This window comes from Haematobia irritans, chromosome 4 (genome assembly GCF_050003625.1).
Source record: "Haematobia irritans isolate KBUSLIRL chromosome 4, ASM5000362v1, whole genome shotgun sequence".
Classification (NCBI taxonomy): domain Eukaryota; kingdom Metazoa; phylum Arthropoda; class Insecta; order Diptera; family Muscidae; genus Haematobia; species Haematobia irritans.
Genome location: NC_134400.1, coordinates 101,552,166 through 101,575,666, shown reverse-complemented (window position 1 = coordinate 101,575,666; position 23,501 = coordinate 101,552,166). Strand labels below are relative to the sequence as shown.

Sequence of the window (23,501 nt, the reverse complement as noted above, 5' to 3'; positions counted from 1 at the left end):
CCAAATTATGCCAAGTAAAAACTGTTTTCTTAATGCTAAAAAAACTTTAAGCCAAAGATGCAAATCCTTAAAATAAGTCTTAGCCTATATTTGAAGCATTTTTATCTTAAATTTAAAAATTCAATATGTCAGTTGAGTTAAAGACGATTACTTTAAATTAAAAATGTTTTTCATTATTTTAAGGAACATTTGCCTTACTTCAAAGATCTACAACTTCAACAGAGGGACGCAAAATTTCAAGATTTGTATCCTAAATTTAATGACAAAAATTTTTGAAGCAAGGATTACAAACTTTGTTTTAATTAAAATTGCATTATTTTAAAGAATTTTGTCCTTAGCATTGCGTAAATTTTGAGTCATAAATTTTAAGTTGCATAATCTTCCATATTAGGTCAATATTTTTTTCAGTGCATATAAACCGATCCCCCGATTTGGCTTGCGGAGCCTCTAAGAGAAGCAAATTTCATCCGATCAGGTTGAAATTTGGAATATAGTGTTAGTATATGGTCTCTAACAACCGTGCCAGAATTGGTCCATATTGGTCTATAATTATACATAGCCCCCATATAAACCGTTCTCCAGATTTGACCTCCGGAGCCTCTTGGAGGAGCAAAATTCATCCGATCCGGTTCAAATGTGGAACGTGGTGTTAGTATATGACCGCTAACAAGCATTCCAAAATTGGTCCATATCGGCCTATAGTTATATATAGCCGATACCCAATCACACAAAAATTGGTCCATATCGGTTCATAATCATGGTTGCCACTCGTGCAAAGAATAATCTACTAAAATTTTATTTCTATAGAAAATTTTGTCAAAATTTTATTTCTATAGAAAATTTTGTCAAAATTTTATTTTTATAGAAAATTGTGTTGAAATTTTATTTTTATAGAAAATTTTGTGAACATTTCATTTGTATAGAAAATTTTGTCAAAGCTTTATTTCTATAGAAAATTTTGTCAAAATTTTATTTCTATAGAAATTTTTGTGAAAATTTTATTTCTATAAAAAGTTTTGTTAAAATTTTATTTTTATAGAAAATTTTGTTAAAATTTCATTTCTATAGAAAGTTTTGTCAAAACTTTATTTCTGTAGAAAATTTTGTCAACATTTTATTTCTACAGAAATTTTTGTCAAAATTTTATTTCTATAGAAAATGTTGTCTAAATTTTATCATATTGAAAATTTTGTTAAAATTTTATTTCTATAGATAATTTTGTCAAACTGATTTATATACGTATTTAATCGGTCTTTTTTAATTTAATGAGTACTACGTATGGACTTACTTATAATTTAGAAGACGGTGTTAGGAGGTTTTAAGATACCTAGCCATCAGCAAGCGTTACCGCAATCCAAGTAATTCGATTGTGGATGGCAGTGTTTGGAAGAAGTTTCTACGCAATCCATGGTGGAGGGTACATAAGCTTCGGCCTGGCCGAACATATGGCCGTATATACTTGTTTTAAATACAATATAGAAATACAATTTTGACAAAATTTTCTATAGAAATAAAATGTTGACAAAATCTTCCACAGGAATAAAGTTTTGACAAAAATTTCTATAGAAATATTTGTTTGGTAGATTTGTGGTAATCTTCAAATTTTGTTAGATTTATTTTAGCACGAGTGGTAAATGTTGTTAAAGATCAAGCCTTGCCTTCAAGGCTTCTCATTTCCTCCTCTAGAGCCACCAAAATGTAAAAATTATTACAAATTGTGTTGAGTGAAAATGTACCTACATTGTGGCTCTACGTCCCTACAAGACGCTAAATATTAGAAAAACCCTACATATAGGGAATTTCCCCTACTTCTAGCAACACTGGCTGTGTTGATATTGCGCTTACGGAAGTAGTATGCCACTAATATTGAGCCCATTATTAAAAAATAGAAAATCGTTAAATTAGTGTGGGTAATAAATACAAATTTATAAAAATCGAGCAATATTCTTATGTAAGAGCTACAAGTACGTATAAGTACGATCGGCTAGTACATCAAAATATATATAATACATAATAAATAAGAGTACTATGGCCAAATTTGGGAAAATCGAGCGATGCATATATATGGAAGCTATATCTAAATCTGAACCAATTTGCATAATATTTTCCGGGTTTGATTAATACCACAAAAGGTTACCTTGTGCAATATTTGAGTAAGGTCTGTTAAAAAATGAGGCCTGTATGGTCAAGCATAAGGTTATTAGGGGCGAATTTTTCAAAATCGGTCATACATAATATGGGAGCTATATCTACATCTGAACCGATTTCGATGAAATTTTGCACATATAATTAGTACTATAGAGGACTAGATCTAGCCAACTTTGAGTAAGATCGGTTAATAAATAAGGGTTCTATGGCCAAATTTGGGAAAATCGGGCTATACATATATATGGGACCTATATCTAACTCTGAACCGATTTCCATGATTTTTTGCACATATAGTGCTAAAGAAGACTACATTTAGCCAAATTTGAGTAAGATCGGTTGATAAATAAAGGTTTTATGGCCCATTTTGGGAAAATCGGGCGATACAAATATATGAGTGCTATATCTAAATCTGCACCCATTTGGATAAAATTTTGCAAACTTGAAGGGCGATGCAAAAGATTACCTTTTGCCGAATTGGGTGACGATCCGTTTGAAAAACAGCGCAACGTGACCCCATTTGTCGAAATCGGGCGATACATATATATGGGAGCTATATCTAAATTTTATAAGATTTCTTCCAAAAAAATCCCTGTACGAAATTTCATCAAAATCGGTTAATAATTGCGACCGGAATCCTGTGAACAACAAATACATGGACAGACGGACGGATACCAACGGACCACTATGTGGTTTAGGGTATAATAAGTAATAAATAAAAACAAGAATATACGGCCGTAAGTTCGGCCAGGCCGAAGCTTATGTACCCCCACCATGGATTGCGTAGAAACTTCTACTGAAGACTGTCATCCACAATCGAATTACTTGGGTTGCGGTAACACTTGCCGATGGCATGGTATCTTAAAACTTCCTAACACCGTAATATATACCACATAGTCCATACGTGGTATATATTAAACTCGAGTTTGTATTATTACAACACCAATAATACTTTGATAACATTACCTGTTCAACAACACGATATGCTACCGCTGGCAAATCCTTTTCATTTAAATCCAAAAGTACGACACCCGTCTCCAGACAACGTCTCAGATTAAGCAATGAATGAAATGAAAGCGATGATACATGTGCCTTGCCCCAACGATCGGAACCCTCCTGGACATCTTCTTCATATTTTATCCAACGTGCGGTCTCCTTCCACTCACGGTCTTCACCAGATCCAACCAGTTCATCAAGTTGTACGAAAATCTTTGGAAATAAAGAGAGAAGGCAATTGGTAAATATCGGTTGCATCCCAAATGTAACACAATTTTAACTCACCTCATGGGGACTATGGTCAAAAGTTTTCTTAGCCTGTTGCAAACCAGCTACACTTATTTGTGGTAATTCTCTTAATTTAATGGATGAATGATGAATTTTGTGCCTTCGAAGAGCTCTTGGATCATCTGAACGATGTGATCTTAATTCATTAAGATCTGCTTCCTATAAGAAATATATTTTAGCATTAATAAACTTACTTTGAATGGAATTGAAATTTAACAAAACTACAAAAGCTCCATTAACCTGTGGTGCCTGTTATCAGGGTTTTGAAGGTGGGCATTTTGCAAAAGACAAAAGTTGGGAATAGAAAATACATAAGGGAGTAAGTATACATGAGTAAGTGGATTAGTTCTAATATAATAGCAAATAAAAAATGCAGAAAATTAAATAATTTGTTGTTGAATGTACGATTTATCTACGTCACAATACTCGTATGTCACGTCAATTATGAAGTTTCTGGGAAAACCCCAAGGTATATCTAATAAGGTACCCAAGGTACTATATTAAGAAAGGTACTTTCAGTATTACAAAAACAACAATATCAGCCGCCATTTGCCACTGTACTCGTAATTTCACCCTCAACAAAAATTGCTTCTGTAACATATACTCGCAAACACATTCTACTTCAAGCTTATAAATTTTCAGAATTATTATGTTTCACCTTTTCTTTGTGTGTATAAATTTTTAAGGTGTCAATTTGTTGCTTCCATTTTTTTACTTGCATCATACTCTTTCGGTCTCTCTTTCTAAACACATACGATATATATGTTTATAGGCAATTTCAAAATTAATAAATGTTTGCATCCACACATATTGTATTAAAAAACAAATAAGTAAAGTCTAAAGTCGGGCGGGGCCGACTATAATATACCCTTCACCATTATGTAGACCAATATTTGTGTTACCATCTCAACTCCTTCAAATTTGTTGGGAGTTATTATCAAGGTTTATATTCCCATATACAAATATTTATATCTGAAACGATTTGGAGACAATTTTTCTTCTTCTTCTACAAAATCGCTAGAATTAAAAATTAAATCGGCTAACACCCTGGGATGAAACACAATGTTAGTAAAAAAAATATGGGAAATATAAAGCTAAAGCAATTTTGATGCCATTGTACAAAAGAGCATTTATGATTTATCGGGCGATACATACACGCAGAGAAGGAATATGATCACCTCAAACATGTTTTAAGAGCAAGATGTTTATTTTTGTATGGTGACCATGTAACATGTTTGTCACTAAAATATTTTCTCGTCAAATGTAACCTGCTTACCGAAATCAGATACATGATTTCCGAGAAAATAACATGGTTCCGAAAACCATGTTACATGGTCACCACCCAAAAGTAACATTTTGCTCTTAAAACATGTTTGAGGTGATCATATTCCTTCTCTGGGTGTATATATTCGAGATATAGGACAATTTGAGTAATATTTACAATTTTTGCTACTCAGCAGTGGCGATTTTACAAGGATATTGGTTAAATCTCGCCAAGATATGTGGTCCATTGTGGGTTGTGATATATTATTTGGCCAATTCGGGTGATATTTCCACAAGTCGGAGCTTTATTTAAAATTCGACCATTCTGTGAAAAGTTTGGCGTTACAGTGTGTAGAATATGACTACGATATGGTGAAATTATCACAGAATTTTGTGTAAAATGTGGGTATTTTGGCCATATTAGATCAAGATGAGACACTTAAATGTATTCTATGTGGAAACTATCGAATCAATTGGAGGAAACTCCCATTGAAAATGGGTCTAAAATATGAAACATTCTACCATATTTCCCCTACTCTGGCGTACATATATATGGAAGCAATATCTAAATATGAACCGATTTTGACCAAATTTGACATGCATAGTTAGAATAATAATCCTGCTATCTCAGCAAAAAACGTAAATGGAAGAATAATTTTGGCCTCCGTGGTCATATGGGTGTAAATCGGACGAAAGATATATATGGGAGCAATATCAAACTCTGAACCGATTTGAACCAAATTTTGAACGCTTAACGATACTATTAAACATACTCCTTGTGCAAAAGCTGAAGCAAATCAGGGCAAATCTCTGGCTTTTGAGGCCATATGAGTCTAAATCGGGCGAAAGATATATATGGGAGCTATATCTAAATCTGAACTGATATTAACCAAATTTAGCACACTGAATGATACTCAGAGACGTACTCCTTGTGCAAAATTTGAAGCAAATCAAGACAAAACTCTGGCTTTTTGGCCATATAAGTTCAAATCTGACGAAAGATATATATGGGAGCTATATCTAAAAATGAATCGATTTGGCTGATATTTTGCATATCTTACTAAAGCCCCAAAATATTTGGCTGCCCGAATTTTTGAGAAAATACGTTGATAAATACGTCAATTATGACCACATCGGACTGAATAGTCTAAGTGAGCCAATTTTCCACCATTTCCGGATCCAAAAAGAACATTTTCACTACTTTTTTGGCGATGCTTTTTTTGCTGGGATGATCTTGTCATGGGACGAATGTCCACCATTTCAACAGCCGGTGCACTGAATTTGCATCACATTTAAGGTGTGATCCGAATTCAGTGTTTGATTGTATATTAGAACAAGTATATACGTCCGTAAGTTCGGCCAGGCCGAAGCTTATGTACCCTCCACCATGGATTGCGTAGAAACTTCTTCTAAACACTGTCATCCACAATTGAATTACTTGGGTTGCGGTAACGCTTCCCGTTGGCAAGGTATCTTAAAACCTCGTAACACCGTCTTCTAAATTGTAAGTAAGTCCATACGTGGTATATATTAAATTAAACAAGTATATACGGCCGTAAGTTCGGCCAGGCCGAAGCTTATGTACCCTCCACCATGGATTGCGTAGAAACTTCTACTGAAGACTGTAATCCACAATCGATTTACTTGGGTTGCGATAACCACGTAGTCCATACGTGGTATATATTAAACTTAAAATGACCGATTACATACGTATATAATTAAGTTTGACACAATTTTCTATAGAAATAAAATTTTGACAAAATAAAATTTTGACAACATTTTCTATAGAAGTAAAATTTGGACAAAATTTTCTATAGAAATACGATTTTAACAAAATTTTCTATAGAAATAAAATTTTGACAAAATAAAATTTTGACAACATTTTCTATAGAAGTAAAATTTGGACAAAATTTTCTATAGAAATACGATTTTAACAAAATTTTCTATAGAAATAAAATTTTTACTAAATTTTCAAAAGATTTAAAATTTTGACAACATTCTCTATAGAATTAAAATTTTGACAACATTTTCTACAGAAATAAAATTTTCTCATAATTTTCTATAGAAATAAAATTTGACACAATTTTCTATAGGAATAAAATTTCGACAAATTTTGCTAGATTATTTTTGCTCGAGTGGCAAGCATGATTATGAACCGATATGGACCAATTTTTGTGTGATTGGGGATCGGCTATATATAACTATAGACCGATATGGACAAATTTGCAAATTTAAACCGGATCGGATGAATTTTGCTCGTCCAAGTGGCTCCGGAGTTCAAATCTGGGGATCGGTTTATATGGGGGCTATATATAATTATGAACCGTTATGGACCAATTTTTGCACGGTTGTTAAAGACCATATATTAACGCCACGTACCAAATTTCAGCCGGATCGGATGAAATTTGCTTCTCTTAGAGCAATCGCAAGCCAAATTTGGGGGCCCGTTTATATGGGGGCTATACGTAAAAGTGGACCGATATGGACCAATTTTTGCACGGTTGTTAGAGACCATATACTAACACCACGTACCAAATTTCAACCGGAGCGGATGAATTTTGCTCCTCTAAGAGGCTCCGGAGTTCAAATCTGGGGATCGGTTTATATGGGGGCTATATATAATTATGAACCGTTATGGACCAATTTTTGCACGGTTGTTAAAGACCATATATTAACACCACGTACCAAATTTCAGCCGGATCGGATGAAATTTGCTTCTCTTAGAGCAATCGCAAGCCAAATTTGGGGGCCCGTTTATATGAGGGCTATACGTAAAAGTGGACCGATATGGACCAATTTTTGCATGGTTGTTAGAGACCATATACTAACACCATGTACCAAATTTCAGCCGGATCGGCATGGTTATTAGCGGTCATATATTAACACCACGTTGCAAATTTAAACCGGATCGGATGAATTTTGCTCGTCCAAGTGGCTCCGGAGTTCAAATCTGGGGATCGGTTTATATGAAGGCTATATATAATTATGGACCGATATGGACCAATTTTTGCATGGTTGTTAGAGACCATATACTAACACCACGTACCAAATTTCAACCGAATCGGATGAATTTTGCTCCTCTAAGAGGCTCCGGAGTTCAAATCTGGGGATCGGTTTATATGGGGGCTATATACAATTATGAACCGTTATGGACCAATTTTTGCACGGTTGTTAGAGACCATATACTAACACCATGTTCCAAATTTCAACCGGATCGGATGAAATTTGCTTCTATTAGAGGCTCTGCAAGTTAAATCTGGGGATCGGTTTATATGGAGGCTATATATAATTATGAACCGATGTGGACCAATTTTTGCATGGTTGTCAGATACTATATACAAACATCATGCACCAAATTTAAGCCGGATCGGATGAAATTTGCTTCTCTTTCGGGCTCCAGAAGCCAAATCTGGAGATCGGTTTATATGGGGCTATATATAATTATGGACCGATGTAGACCAATTTTTGCACAGTTGTTAGAGACCATATACAAACACCATGTACCAAATTTCAGCCGGATGGGATGAAATTTGCTTCTCTTTGAGGCTCCGAAAACCAATTCTGAGGGTCCGTTTATATTGGTGCTATACGCAAAAGTTGACCGATATGGCCCATTTGCAATACCATCCGACCTACATCAATAACAACTACTTATGCCAAGTTTCAAGTCGATAGCTTGTTTCATTCGGAAGTTAGCGTGATTTCAACAGACGGACGGACGGACGGATGGATGGACAGACATGCTTAGATCGACTCAGAATTTTACCACGACCCAGAATATATAACATATACTTTATGGGGTCTTAGAGCAATATTTCGATGTGTTACAAACGGAATGACAAAGCTTATATACCCCATATCCTATGGTGGAGGGTATAAAAATTGTGATAGTTTGCCAAATAAATAATTTTTATAATTTCTTATTTTGTATGTATAATTTTTTCGACAACATTTTAATAATTTGTACCATTTTATTAATATTTACTCTGTTTTTAACCTAAAAATAAAGAACATCTTTCTGAGGACATTTTTAGAATTGCTTTTAAAGTTGTACCTTTAGAAGAACTTCAAATTTTGGCATTCGAAGAAAAAAAAATTTTTTTAACCACAAAGATTTGATCAAAACCTTCAAGATAATATTTTTTAATTTGGTAGATTGTGGTAAAGTTTTATTCAACTTTTGTTAAAGTTTTGGAACGAGTATGTTACCAACCGTGCATACACACAATGCTTTTTTTCTGATGCAATCACGAAATTAATTGATCCAATTAATTTTTCAATTGAAATGTCTTCAATCACCGAAATGATAGTATCAGTTAAAAAGTTAATTGAAGATCAATTAAAAAATTTGTTGAATCAATTAAATTTTTAATTGAATATTTTTAAAACTCAATTAAGATTTTAATTGTAAAAATTTTCGTGAATTTTTTTTTTCTGTGGACCGATCATTTGATCGCCTATATCGTGCGACTTAACGCCGCCAATTAACGCATTGGAAGAGAACATTGAAGCATTTCTTCGTGAGATACCAGCCGAAATGTTTGAAAGAGGGTGCCAAAAATTGACTATGGGGATGAGCCATTTGGGGTGATGTCTCGGTAAACATTTGCATGAAATAATCTTCAAACGTTAAATTATAAGGAGAATACTATCGATTCAAATAGAGATTTCATGAATTTTTCTGAATGAATGTGTGTGTGTTTCTAGCTCTTAAAAAATCACCCTTTGTAAAGGTATTGCGCTTGAACTCCATCACGAATAATTTTATTTCTGAATGCAATAGATCAAAATACATTTATAAACTGAAATTGGTAGCAGTTCATATCAGCCTCCATGTACAGAAAAATGTCATTACGTTAATAATATGGGTGATTTCTATTATATTAAAAACAGTTGCAGCAATTTTATTTATAAGTATTTATCCATCCTAACATCATTCCTAAGTCATTCAGATTGTGACATTAAATACATTTCACGTGTTTTCATCTGTTTGTTTAGAAAATTTTCAAGCTTATTTGGAAACAAACACAATTTATGTAAAGAAATGATGAAATGGATTGCTAGCATTATGTGCCCATTTCAATTTCGTTTCTATTTACCTCCAATGTGGCGTCTTCCGGTGCGGAAATTTTACGATTGCCGGCATCGCCGTTTTCTTCGGTGACTTTTTTGGCTTCCACGCTGTCTTGATGGGAAAATTTCCGTTGTCTATAATACTGTATTCGGCTGTTGGAATAGTGAGAGGAAATAAATTGGTTATTTTCAAACTGGTGACAAAATAGCAGGGCAAACAAACAATAGGTACGTAATTAGTGGTAATTATTGAAGTTTATCTATGAAACTAAAGTACCTTTTTCTTCTTTTGCGCTCGTGTAGATTGTCGATGGGTTGTTCATCATAACTTAGATTTGGCGGTGTAACGATAGATGCCTTCTTTCTACCAAATTGCACGTGTTTCTCATCGGCTGAATTATCCTGCATAAAAGATGTATGTACATTATTTTTGGTAATGTCGCAAATAGCTTAGATAACCTATATATTACCGAATGATCGCCATGACCAGCACGTTCTGAAACTAATGGGAAATCTTCAGGAATATCGTCGTAGTTTTGAGCATTTGTTGGTTCATTATTTAGATCGTAATCTTTGTGTTCCTCAATATTTAGGTCGACAGTTAAATTTTTTCGATTGGCTGCAATTATACAATTAAAATATAAATGTTTATCTATTCAAAAATTCTATCTATCTTCTACACAGAAAAACAAATTCTGATTCAATCACGAAAATTATAGTATCGATCACAGGGCATGGTTAGGTTAGGTGGCAATCCGATATATCAGGCTCACTTAGACTATTCAGTCCACATTGGTGAACTTCTCTCTTATCACTGAGTGCTGCCCGATTCCATGTTAAGCTCAATGACAAGGGACCTTCTTTTTATAGCCGAGTCCGAACGGCGTTCCACATTGCAGTAAAACCGCTTAGAGAAACTTTGAAACCCTCAGAAATATCACCAGCATTACTGAGATGGGATAATCCACCGCTGAAAAGCTTTTTAGTGTTCGGTCGAAGCAGGAATCGAACCCACGACCTTGTGTATGCAAGGCGGGCATGCTAACCATTGCACCACGGTGGCTCCCAATCACAGGGCATACCAAATACTTGATTACAAAAATTAATTGTGCGGTCCCTACGGGGAATTTGTGCAAATTGCCACTGACGGATCTACCACAGGACTAGTACCGGTGATCCAGTTTGTCGCAGTTTTTAAATAGTGATAATTTAATGATTCCCATACTCGCTTAATATAAAAATGTTATTGTATCTACACATTTAGTGAAGTAGAATTACCAGAATAACCTATTGTTTAAAATTTTTCAAAAGTTTTTCATTTCGTATCGTTTGTATTGCGACATTCTCACAAAGCAAGTTTTGGGGTTTGAAATATTTTCCCTTTATAAGCATTTCAAAACGAGTCGTTTTTCCCATGCAAAAAATCAAGTTCAAAACACAAGTTTTCCTCCAAAACACGTCAATTTTATAATGCAAACGCCCCTAAAAAATTGGTCCATATAGGTCCATAATTTTATATAACCCCCATATAAATCGATCCCCCGATTTAACCTCCGGAACCTCTTGAAGGAGCAAAATTCATCCGATTCGGTTGAAATTTGATACGTAGTGTTAGAAAATGGTCTCTAACAGCCATGCCAAAATTGGTATATATCGGTCCATAATTATATATAGTCCCCATATAAATCGATTCCTCGATTTGACCTCCGGAACCTCTTGGAGGACCAAAATTCATCCGATCCGGTTGAAATTTGGAACGTGATGTTACTATATGGCCGCTAAAAACTATGCCAAAATTGGTCCATATCTGTCTATACACACAAAAAATCTGATTCAATCACCAAATTAATTGATCCAATTAATTTTTTAATTGAAATGTCTTCAATCACGAAAATGATAGTATCAATCACTGTTTTAATTGGGCATAGAAAAAATTCTTGATTAAAAAATTAATTGATTTTTTCAGCAAAATTCAATTAATTTTTTAATTGATTCAATTAAAAATTTAATTGATGTTGATTGCAAAACGCAATTAATTTATTAAGGTAACTATTTTTAAAAAGGTAACTATTTTTAACTACTTAGTTAGATTGGCTTAGAGTTTTTATTTATTTTATGATTGTTTGAAATACATTTTTAATTAAAAAAGTAAAAAAAAAACAAGTATATACGGCCGTAAGTTCGGCCAGGCCGAATCTTATGTACCCTCCACCATGGATTGCGTAGAAACTTCTACGAAAGACTGTCATCCACAATCGAATTAATTGGGTTGTGGTATCTTAAAACTTCTTAACATCGTTTTCTAAATTGTGAGTTAGTCCATACGTGGTATATATTAGACAAAAAAGTTATGTATAGTTAAGTCTACAAATAATTACGAATCGATATGGACTTTTTGCACGGTACGTAGAGAGCCAGAATTGAAATATGGGAGTCGCTTATATGGGGGCTATATACAATTATGAACTTGATATGGACCAATTTTTGTGTGATTGGAAATCGCTTTATCTGAGGGATATATATAACTATAGACCGATATGGCATGGTTGTTAAAGACCATATACTAGCACAATGTGCCAAATTTCAACTGACTCGGATGAAATTTGCTCCTCCAAGAGGCTCCAAAACCAAATCTCGGGATCGGTTTATATGTGGCAATATATGATTATGGACTGATATGGACCACTTTTGACATGGTTGTTAAATATCATATACGATCACCACGTACCAAATTTCAAGCAGATCGAATGAATTTTGCTTCTCCTAAAGGCACCGGAGGTCAAATCTGGGGATCGGTTTATATGGGAGCTATATATAATTATGGGCTGATAGGAACCAATTCCTGCATGGTTGTTGGATACCATATACTAACATCACGTACCAAATTTCAACCGAATGGGAAGAATTTTGCTCTTCCAAGGGGCTCTGGAGGTCAAATCTGGGGATCGGTTTATATGGGGGCTATATATAATTATGGACCGATGTGGACCAATTTTTGCGTGGTTGTTAGAGACCATATACTAACACTATGTACCAAATTTCAGCCGGATCGGATGAAATTTGCTTCTCTTAGAGGCCTTGCAAGCCAAATTGGGGGGTCCGATTATATGGGGGCTATACGTAAAAGTGGACCGATATGGCCCATTTGCAATACCATCTGACCTACATCAATAACAACTACTTGTGCCAAGTTTCAAGTCGATAGCTTGTTTGGTTCGGAAGTTAGCGTGATTTCAACAGACGGACGGACGGACGGACATGCTCGGATCGACTCAGAAATTCACCACGACCCAGAATATATATACTTTATGGGGTCTTAGAGCAATATTTCGATGTGTTACAAACGGAATGACAAAGTTATATACCCCCATCCTATGGTGGAGGGTATACAAATCAGCACTTTTTTTAACTGAATTAGTCTTCCGAATTTGATTAAAAAGTTAATTGTATCAATTAATTTTTTAATTAAACATTTTAAAAATTTCAATCATTGACTTAATTAACTTAATGTTTCTATCATGATTAAAAAGTTAATTGTATCAATCAATTTATTAATTGAAAAAATTTTCAACTTCAATTAACTTTTTAATTGGAAATATTTTGGTGATATTTTTTTCTGTGTAGTTATATATAGCCGATCCCCAATCACACAAAAATTGGTCCATATCGGTTCATAATCATGGTTGCCATTGGAGCCAAAAATAGTCTACCAAAATTTTATGGTTCTGTTCTTTTCCTCTGTAGGTTAAGCTACTCTTGTGGTTTAGTAAATGCAATGGTTTTTGAGATCAAAACACAAATATGATTGAAGTACAAACCAACAATAACAAAACAAAATTTTATTTCTATTTCTATAGAACATTTTTGCAAGATTTTATTTCTATAGAAAATTTTGTCAAATTTTTATTTCTATAGAAAATTTTGCCAAATTTTTATTTCTATAGAAAATTTTGTCAAATTTTTATTTCTATAGAAAATTTTGTCAAATTTTTATTTCTATAGAAAATTTTGTTAAAATTGTATTTCTATAGAAAATTTTGTCAAATTTTTATTTCTATAGAAAATTTTGTCAAACTTTTATTTCTATAGAAAATTTTGTTAATATTGTATTTCTATAGAAAATTTTGTTAACATTGTATTTCTATAGAAAATTTTGTCAAAATTGTATTTCTATAGAAAATTTTGTCAAAATTTTATTTTTATAGAAAATTTTGTTAAAATTTTATTTCTACACAAAATTTTGTCAAAATTTCATTTCTAAAAGGTGATACGGTCAAAATTTGGTCAATATAAACTTGACGTATTTCTTTCAATTTTGCATTAAAAAAAACCTGAACACCCCCCATTTTGAAGGTGTGTGTGTGTAGAATGTTGCTCCTATTTTGATTTTGGAAACCTACGTCAAAGCCGACTACAAGCAGCTTCCGGGACAGGAGTTTTATACGGCAAAAGGAAGGGGAAAGGTAGCAGATATTTTCAAGCACATAAAACTGTCAAAGTTCGCAAAGAAATATCTGGTTTGGCAAGCCATCTGTACCTGTGGCTTGAAAAGCAGCATTTTCATAGCTTCCGGGTCTGTCAACCAAGAAATTTACGTGAAAGAGTGTTTGAATAAACGTCTGCTGCCTTTCCTGAAGAAACACGGTTGTTCCGTACTGTTTTGGCCGGATTTGGCATCTTGCCATTACGGTAAGAAGACCATGGAGTGGTACGCCGCCAAAAACGTGCAGGTGGTTCCGAAGGACAAGAACCCTCCCAACACGGCAGAGCTCCGACCAATTGAGAAATACTGGGCTATTGTCAAGCGGAACCTAAAGAAGACCAAAAAAACTGCTAAGGGGGAGCAGCAGTTCAAGGCAAACTGGCTTTCTTCGGCGAAGAAGGTGGACAAGGTGGCTGTACAAAATCTGATGGCAGGTGTCAAGCGTGAGGCCCGGCAATTCGGATTTGGAAAAGCGAAAGCCTAACTGAATATTTTTCTGAATTTTATACTAATTGAACTTGAAAAAGAAATTAATTTGATTTTTTAAATAAACGATTTCACCGATTTATACGCGTTTTCCCTTGACCAAATTTTGACTGAGTAATATTACGTACTAATAAGTATTTAATCGGCCTTACAATATAGAAGACGGTTTTAGGAAGTTTTAAGATACCTTGCCATCGGCAAGTGTCTATCGGTCTATAGTTATATATAGCCCTCAGATAAATCGACACCAATCACACAAAAATTGGTCAATATCATAATTGCATATAGCCCCCATATAAGCGACCCCCATATTGCAATTCTGGCTCTCTACGGACCGAGCAAAAGTCCATATCGATTCGTAATTATTTGTAGACTTACCTACACATACCTTTTTTGCCTAATATATACCACGTATGGACTAACTCACAATTTAGGAAACGATGTTAAGAAGTTTTAAGATACCACAACCCAAGTTATTCGATTGTGGATGACAGTCTTTAGTAGAAGTTTCTACGCAATCCATGGTGGAGGGTACATAAGATTCGGCCTGGCCGAACTGACGGCCGTATATACTTTTTTAAAAATTAAAATTGATTGTTTCAATTAATTTTTAATTAAAACATGAACAACAAAGCTGTATCAATTAATTTTTTGATTAAACATTTAAATACTTTCAAGCATTGACATAATGTTTCCAGGGGAGAAGTTTGAGGAATGTCCCCCTTCCCTAAACTTCACCGACTTACTTGAAGTTTTTTAAATAGGACATTGGGAAGGTTGTGGATTTAATATTGGGTACCTGATTATTTAATAATTGGACACGGATTTGGAGGGGACCTCCCCTTAGCCCGATTTTAAAAATTTTACTGAAATTCTCCTATGTGCTTGAAATGTTCAGGGATGATTAGGGTGGCGTTTGAACAAAGGTCTGCTACATTAGATTTCTGTATTCAAGTTTTTTGTATTCAAATACAGTTATGCACACAAAGAATAGATTGGTTGGAGATTGATTGTTGTAATGAAAATTCAACATTTAGAAGTCAATGATAGTTGGATCAATTTACATTCATTTTTTGCAAGCATTTTTCCGAATTTCTTGGTGATAATTGGAGTAGATTTTCGCTTGTGATGCAAGATAAATAGTTGTAGCAATCACATGCCTCTATTAAAAAAAAGTCTAGAAAATCAGTCAATACGACCCACTTCCAATCAAATTAGTAACTAACAGTTAATAATCACAACTTATCCACAGCCGAATGTAATTTGAATTATTTTTCAAATGTCATTTTGCTCATTGCTAATTTATAGTTGATAAAAGCTTATATTTGTCTTTTGAAATGGACCACAAGATATGCTAATGAAGAAACGGTATTAGTTGTGGATGCAGAATGGTAAACAGAAATATTTCAAAGATTGGTTATAAATATTTCTGAAGGATTGAGATGCCATATACATGATGAGAATATTACTATACATGGATCAAATTAATTAACAGGTTGGCTGATAAGTCCCCGGTCTAACAAAGAAAACCACATTTTTTTGTCAAAATTTGTTTTTATTATTCAACATAGTTCCCTTCAAGAGCGATACAACGATTATAACGACCTTCCAATTTTTTGATACCATTTTGGTAGTACTCCTTCGGTTTTGCCTCAAAATAGGCCTCAATTTCGGCGATCACCTCTTCGCTGCAGCCAAATTTTTTCACTGCGAGCATCCTTTTGAGGTCTGAGAACAAGAAAAAGGCGCTGGGGGCAGATCTGGAGAATACGGTGGGTGGGGAAACAATTCGAAGCCCAATTCATGAATTTTTGCCATCGTTCTCAATGACTTGTGGCACGTTGCGTTGTCTTGGTGGAACAACACTTTTTATACCCACCACCATAGAATGGTGACGGGGGTATAATAAGTTTGTCTTTCCGTTTGTAACACATCGAAATATCGATTTCCGACTATTAAAGTATATATATATTCTTGATCAGGGAGAAATTCTAAGACGATATAACGCTGTCCGTCTGTCTGTCTGTTGTAATCACGCTACAGTCTTCAATAATGAAGCAATCGTGCTGAAATTTTGCACAATCTCGTCTTTTGTCTGCAGGCAGGTCAAGTTCGAAGATGGGCTATATCGGTCCAGGTTTTGATATAGTCCCCATATAAACCGACCTCCCGATTTGGGGTCTTGGGCTTATAGAAATTTTTGCCATCGTTCTCAATGCCTTGTGGCACGGTGCGTTGTCTTGGTGGAACAACACTATTTTCTTCTTCATATGGGGCCGTTTTGCCGCGATTTCGACCTTCAAACGCTCCAATAACGCCATATAATAGTCACTGTTGATGGTTTTTCTCTTCTCAAGATAATCGATAAAAGTTATTCCATGCGCATCCCAAAAAACAGAGGCCATTACTTTGCCAGCGGACTTTTGAGTCTTTCCACGCTTCGGAGACGGTTTACCGATCGTTGTCCACTCAGCCGACTGTCGATTGGACTCAGGAGTGTAGTGATGGAGCCATGTTTCATCCATTGTCACATATCGGGTGTATTACGAGTTAACAGCTGCAAACTCCAATCAGAATCATCAACACGTTGTTGTTTTTGGTCAAATGTGAGCTCGCGCGGCACCCATTTTGCACAGAGCTTCCGCATATCCAAATATTGATGAATGATATGACCAACACGTTTCTTTGATATCTTTACGGCCTGTGCTATCTCGATCAACTGCATTTTACGGTCATTCAAAATCATTTTGTGGATTTTTTTGATGTTTTCGTCGGTAACCACCTCTTTCGGGCGTCCACTGCGTTCACCGTCCTCCGTGCTCATTTCACCACGCTTGCATTTTGCATACCAATCAATTAGTGTTGATTTCCATGGGGCAGAGTCCGGAAACTCATTATCAAGCCAAGTTTTTGCTTCCACCGTATTTCTTCCCTTCAGAAAACAGTATTTTATCAAAACACGAAATTCCTTTTTTTTTCATTTTTTTCACAATAACAAAAGTTGCTTCACAAAAGACGCTCTATGTCACAAACTAATTGACTTACAGACGTCAAATATAGACACGAATCATTTGAAGGTTCGTACTATATAACAAGTATATACGGCCGTAAGTTCGGCCAGGCCGAATCTTATGTACCCTCCACCATGGATTGCGTAGGAACTTCTACTAAAGGCTGTCATCCACAATCGAATTACTTGGGTTGCGATAACACTTGCCGATGGCAAGGTATCGTAAAACTTTTTAACACTGTCTTCTAAATTGTAAGTTAGTCCATAAGGGGTAATATTAAACAAAAAAAGGCCGATTAAATACGATTGACAAAATTTTCTATAGAAATAAAATTTTGACAAAATTTTCTATGGAAATAAAAACTTGACAAAATTTTCTATAGAAATAAAATGTTGACAAAATTTTCTATGGAAGTCAAATGTTGACAAAATTTTCTATAGCAATAAAATTTTGACAAAATTTTCTATTGAAATAAAATGTTGACAAAGTTTTCTATAGAAATAAAATGTTGACAAAATGTTCTATAGAAATAAAATGTTGACAAAATTGTCTATAGAAATAAAATGTTGACAAAATTTTCTACAGAAATAAATTTTTTACAAAATTTTTTATAGAAATAAAATTTTGACAAAATTTTCTATGGAAATAAAATGTTGACAAACATTGCTATAGAAATAAACTTTTTACAAAACTTTCTATAGAAATGAAATTTTGACAAAACTTTCTATAGTAATAAAATTTGACAATTTTTACATGGCTGTTAGAGGCCATATACTAACGAAATGTACCAAATTTCAACCGCATCGGATGACTTTTGCTCCTCCAAGAGGCTCCGGGGTCAAATCTGGGGATCGGTTTATATGGGAGCTATATATAATTATGGACCGATATGGACCAATTTTTGCATGGTTGTTAGAGACCATATACTAACACCACGTACTAAATGTCAATTGGATCGGATGAATTTTGCTCATCCAAGAGGCTCCAGAGTTCAAATCTGGGGATCGGTTTATATGGGAGCTATATATAATTATGGACCGATATGGACCAATTTTTGCATGCTTGTTAGAGACCGTATACTAACATCAGGTACCCAATTTCAAACGGATCGGACAAATTTTGCCCCTCCAAGAGGCTCCGGAGGTCAAATCTGGGGATCGGTTTATATGGGAGCTATATATAATTATGGACCGATATGGACCAGTTTTTGCATGGTTGTTAGAGACCATATACTAACACCACGTACCAAATTTCAATCGGGTAGGATGAAGTTTGCTCCTCCAAGAGGCTCCGGAGGTCAAATCTGGGGATCGGTTTATATGGGAGCTATATATATTTATGGACCGATATGGACCAATTTTTGCATGGTTGTTAGAGACCGTATACTAACATCAGGTACCAAATTTCAACCGGATCGGATGAATTTTGCCCCTCCAAGAGGCTCCGGAGGTCAAATCTGGGGATCGGTTTATATGGGGGCTATATATAATTATGGACCGATATTGACCAATTTTTGCATGGTTGTTAGAGACCGTATAGTTAGACCACGTACCAAATTTCAACCGGATCGGATGAATTTTGCTGCTCCGGAAGGCTCCGCAAGCCAAATTTGGGGATCGGTTTATATGGGGGCTATACGTAAACGTGGGCCGATATGGCCCATTTTCAATACCATCCGACCTACATCAATAACAACTACTTGTGCCAAGTTTCAAGTCGATAGCTAGTTTCGTTCGGAAGTTAGCGTGATTTCCACAGACGGACGGAAAGCCGGACAGACGGACAGACGGACGGACGGACATGTTTAGATCGACTCAGAATTTCACCACGACCCAGAATATATATACTTTATGGGGTCTTAGAGCAATATTTCGATGTGTTACAAACGGAATGACAAAGTTAATATACCCCCATCCTATGGTGGAGGGTATAAAATATGCATTTAATACTAGCGACGCCATCTATGAGTCAGACCGGGGACTTATCAGCCAACCTGTGCTTCCACATTGCTTTACATGAAATCTTCTGTTTATTTCATCCAATGAGTGATTTGGATCTACTAACATGCAAATGTAGTTTTTTATGATTATATGAAGGAACTCGCTGAAACGGTTTTTGTGCATGCAGGGAAGAAATATGACCGTCTCCTAGAACAAAATGTAATTTTTCCTCTAAGAAGTGATCATATTCCTTCTATGGGTGTGGATTCATTTTGGTGAAATAAATAGAGATTCTACACACAGAAAACAGTTTGGTTGGAATTCCATTACAGCAGTAAAAAGTTCGTTCTTCTAATACATTTTCATTTGGGTCACCAAAAAAATCAGTATTTGCGATAAGTATACTTTTCCTTAGAAAGATTGAAAGTGCTGTGGACAGAAAGATAGTTCCTAGTCAAAGTATATGGTTGTGTCAACCAATAATATTGGTCTACAATAAACAATTTCACCAATGATTATCACAACTGGCATGGAGTAGCTATTCCAACCCTATATTCACCAACTTTTGATGGTAAAAATAGAATTTGTAAGAAAATTTCTACATTCGGTTATGAAGACCGAATATTATTTGAAAAGCTATATAATGTAAAAAAATTCAAATTAAAATTTTATTTTACTCTTGTGAAGAGCTGGAAAAACATTAACTCCAAAGGGAACTGAAGTTGTGGTTTTTATTTGTACGAATCAATTTATGAATCAATGTTTACTTTTTTAGCAACGATTTTTTTGCTGCTTTGGCCAATCAATTTAATCGTAAAAAAAAAACATAGAGTTCATTTTTCATCATTTGTTATCAAATACATTGTATTTAGAATAATTTGTACCACTATACACACCTTTAAATAAAATAAAATTTAACTTGGAAAGAATTAATTTTTAATTCGGTCATGAGTATTGTTAAGGTTGGGCAACATAACCGAATTATGAAAGTAACCACAACCGGTGTCGTCGGTAGACCCAACCAACACAATGTATGATATTAGTTGTGTCGACCGAATCATTCAGGTGACGGAACTACCAACTGATAGTAGCTGTAACTGCCAAAAGGTGGTTGGCAATAAATTCGGTTGTCACAATTAATCTGTATTCTCTGTGTAGACACAAATTTGTATCTACTACTAACATCTGATTAGCCATACATTTGCCTATTTAGATTTATGTGTACCACACCCAGAGAAATGATTGGTTGGAATTCGATTACGACAACAATTTGATAGTGGAGACTCACAATTTTTAATTGTGTGGAATAATTGTTAGTTATTTCTTTTGTTAGATAGTTTATATAACCAATATAATAGCGGTGTGACCGAAAGTTGGTACACACGACCAAGTATTGGTCGTTATTTATATATTGAAGTAAACAACCATTTCAATTTATAACACCCCGTTGTGCTAACTGACTTCTTTTGCCAATATGCTTCCATGCCCAACTGAAAGTCTGTTTAACAACTAAGTTGGTTGTGTTAACTGATTTGATAGTTATAAAGGGAATTGGTTGCTATGGACTACATATACATATATAACAACAAATATATTGTGTTTTGCCTAATTAATTATCAACTTTAAATTCTTTAAATTTCAATTCAATATTTTGATGACGTTTACTCGAATTTAGAGAACATGTCCATAAAGGATTGCTGTGAGTTATATATATACAGTGAATGGAAGACACAAACGGTCGTCTAACTTTTGTCCACATTTGGCAGGTGTCCAGTTAGAAAACCGTCCACGTTTGGTAGGTGCCGGTTTTCAGAGTGACCAAGTCTGAGAGTTTTTTTGTACATTTTTAAATTGGGTAGCTGTATTCTTAAGTTGTAAGTAACTTAAACATCAAATTAAATTAATACTCCTCACTCTTTACCTTCTTCCCTCTAGGGATATCTCAACAAATGTGACGACTTCCGATGTAACGACAACATTTCATGATCCATGCCTGAGTTCAGAGTCACGCTGAAAATCGATCCGGTAATTATAAGTACCGCAACTGAAACATTTCCATTCAGTTCTAAGCTCTGTAGGTATTTCGGATACATTGGCTTCACTTCTGCGATTAAAACCGAATGACCATTACACCATGATCATGCCAAATTGGATATTAACGCAAAAATTTCGTTAGGTATTATTTCTTTCAGGCTTTAAAAGCAAAATATTTTGAGAACTGCCCTCCAATAAGATTTATGAAATCGAAGATTACAAGTTTAGAAGAATTCTTATAGGCCGAGGACCTCCTTGGGCCTGAAAATTATGCAGATTGGTTTGCAAACATCGCAACTATCTATTTTGTGAAGTTTCTTTTCCAGTTCAAAAATGTTCTACAGATGACGATTTTTTATTAGCTTAATAATCAATACAAGAAATATTAATATGTAATAAAATTAAATATAAATTAAACTTAATTCAAAGGATGGTTTCTTAATTTCATAAGGTTGTCCGAAAAAATAATTAGTTGTTTTAACAAACGAATGAAATTTTATTGGTTGGGATTACCAATTAGGGTGTTAATGTGCTCAAATTTTAGTTATCCAAACAATTTATGTATTGTTGTGCCAGACAAGAATTGGTTGCTCTAACAAATATTGTCGGTTATATTCTGATGGTAGATGGGACCAAATAAATCGGTTGGCAAAAAAATTGGTTGGCACAACAAATTTGTTTTCTGTGTGCACCATACGTATTTGTAAATAAATAAAATATAATATTTAACTGTGAAGTAATTGATTTTTAAATAGATTTTTAATTCGGTCATGGGTATTATTTAGGTAGGGCAACACAACCGGCTGAACCAACCAACACCATATGTGGTATTAGTTGTGTCGACCGAATCATTCGGGTAACACAACTGATAACTGATTGTAACTGAAACTGTCGAAAGGTTATCACAACCAATTTGTATTCTCTGTGTAGTTAAGACAAATGGGGCCTTAAACAAAGATATGCTTAGGGTGAAACATAGCATGTTTGCAAAATCCAAACAATTTTGTGTTCGAACAAATTCTGAAAGAACATAATTCTAAGCTTATTAACAGATAGCATAAATGGACCACCCATTTCCAGTCATATTTTCGGAATGGCATCTGCCCCATGTCCCACATTGTAAAAATGTTCTAACGATCATTTTTTGAAGAACTTTTAAATATTTACTTTCTCTCATTTATTTCACAGGAAACATGGAATATTTTTATGCAGTTGAAACATGATAACAAAGGAAAATTTCGAATTTATAACAAGGGAGAATTTCGTTTTTCGTAAATCTCATTTCGAACGAAAGTATGTCGGGCAAGGAGATGGTCCCCTCCCAGCAAAAATTTGGTACCCTATTTCCACCATATGATTACCCCCTCAACAATTTGATAGGGCATACACCCTCAAAAAAAATCGCTTCTCTAACATATGTCCCAAACATATTTTGCAGGAAGCATATATATTATTCGATACTGCCGAAACATTAATATGTTTGTGTTATGTGAACATATTGTATGTTTGGAAGCATTTTGAGCCCAAAAATAGTATATGCTTGAAAGAATTTTCCTCAAAGAAGATTGTGCTCATTCCCTCACATAATTTTCATTTCCTCGAAATTTTTTAGTTCTTGGAACCAAAAAAAAAATTTTGCCCATAATGCCAAAATGATAAACAAAACACATGTCCACACATACATAAAATGCTGCTCTCAAGGCGAAAACACGTGTTGTTTTTTTCCAAATGTCTATTCTCTTGGTTCCGAATGTTTATTCTCTTTACTCTACTCTACTAATA

The 23,501-nt window shown here is 34.6% G+C and overlaps 1 protein-coding gene across 7 annotated transcripts in view; it reads right to left on the bottom strand.

The window, feature by feature from the left end:
• The window catches only part of Ae2 (anion exchange protein Ae2), a 257,209-nt gene that overhangs the window by 44,125 nt on the left and 189,583 nt on the right, over nucleotides 1-23,501 (bottom strand). For all 7 annotated transcript variants that reach the window (XM_075307454.1, XM_075307457.1, XM_075307460.1 and 4 more), the window contains 5 exons: nucleotides 10,236-10,384; nucleotides 10,043-10,167; nucleotides 9,792-9,918; nucleotides 3,427-3,588; nucleotides 3,112-3,354 (listed from right to left, as the gene is read on the bottom strand). In XM_075307454.1, coding sequence (XP_075163569.1) covers nucleotides 3,112-3,354; nucleotides 3,427-3,588; nucleotides 9,792-9,918; nucleotides 10,043-10,167; nucleotides 10,236-10,384 — 806 coding nt within the window. The remainder of the gene's footprint in view (nucleotides 1-3,111; nucleotides 3,355-3,426; nucleotides 3,589-9,791; nucleotides 9,919-10,042; nucleotides 10,168-10,235; nucleotides 10,385-23,501) is intronic.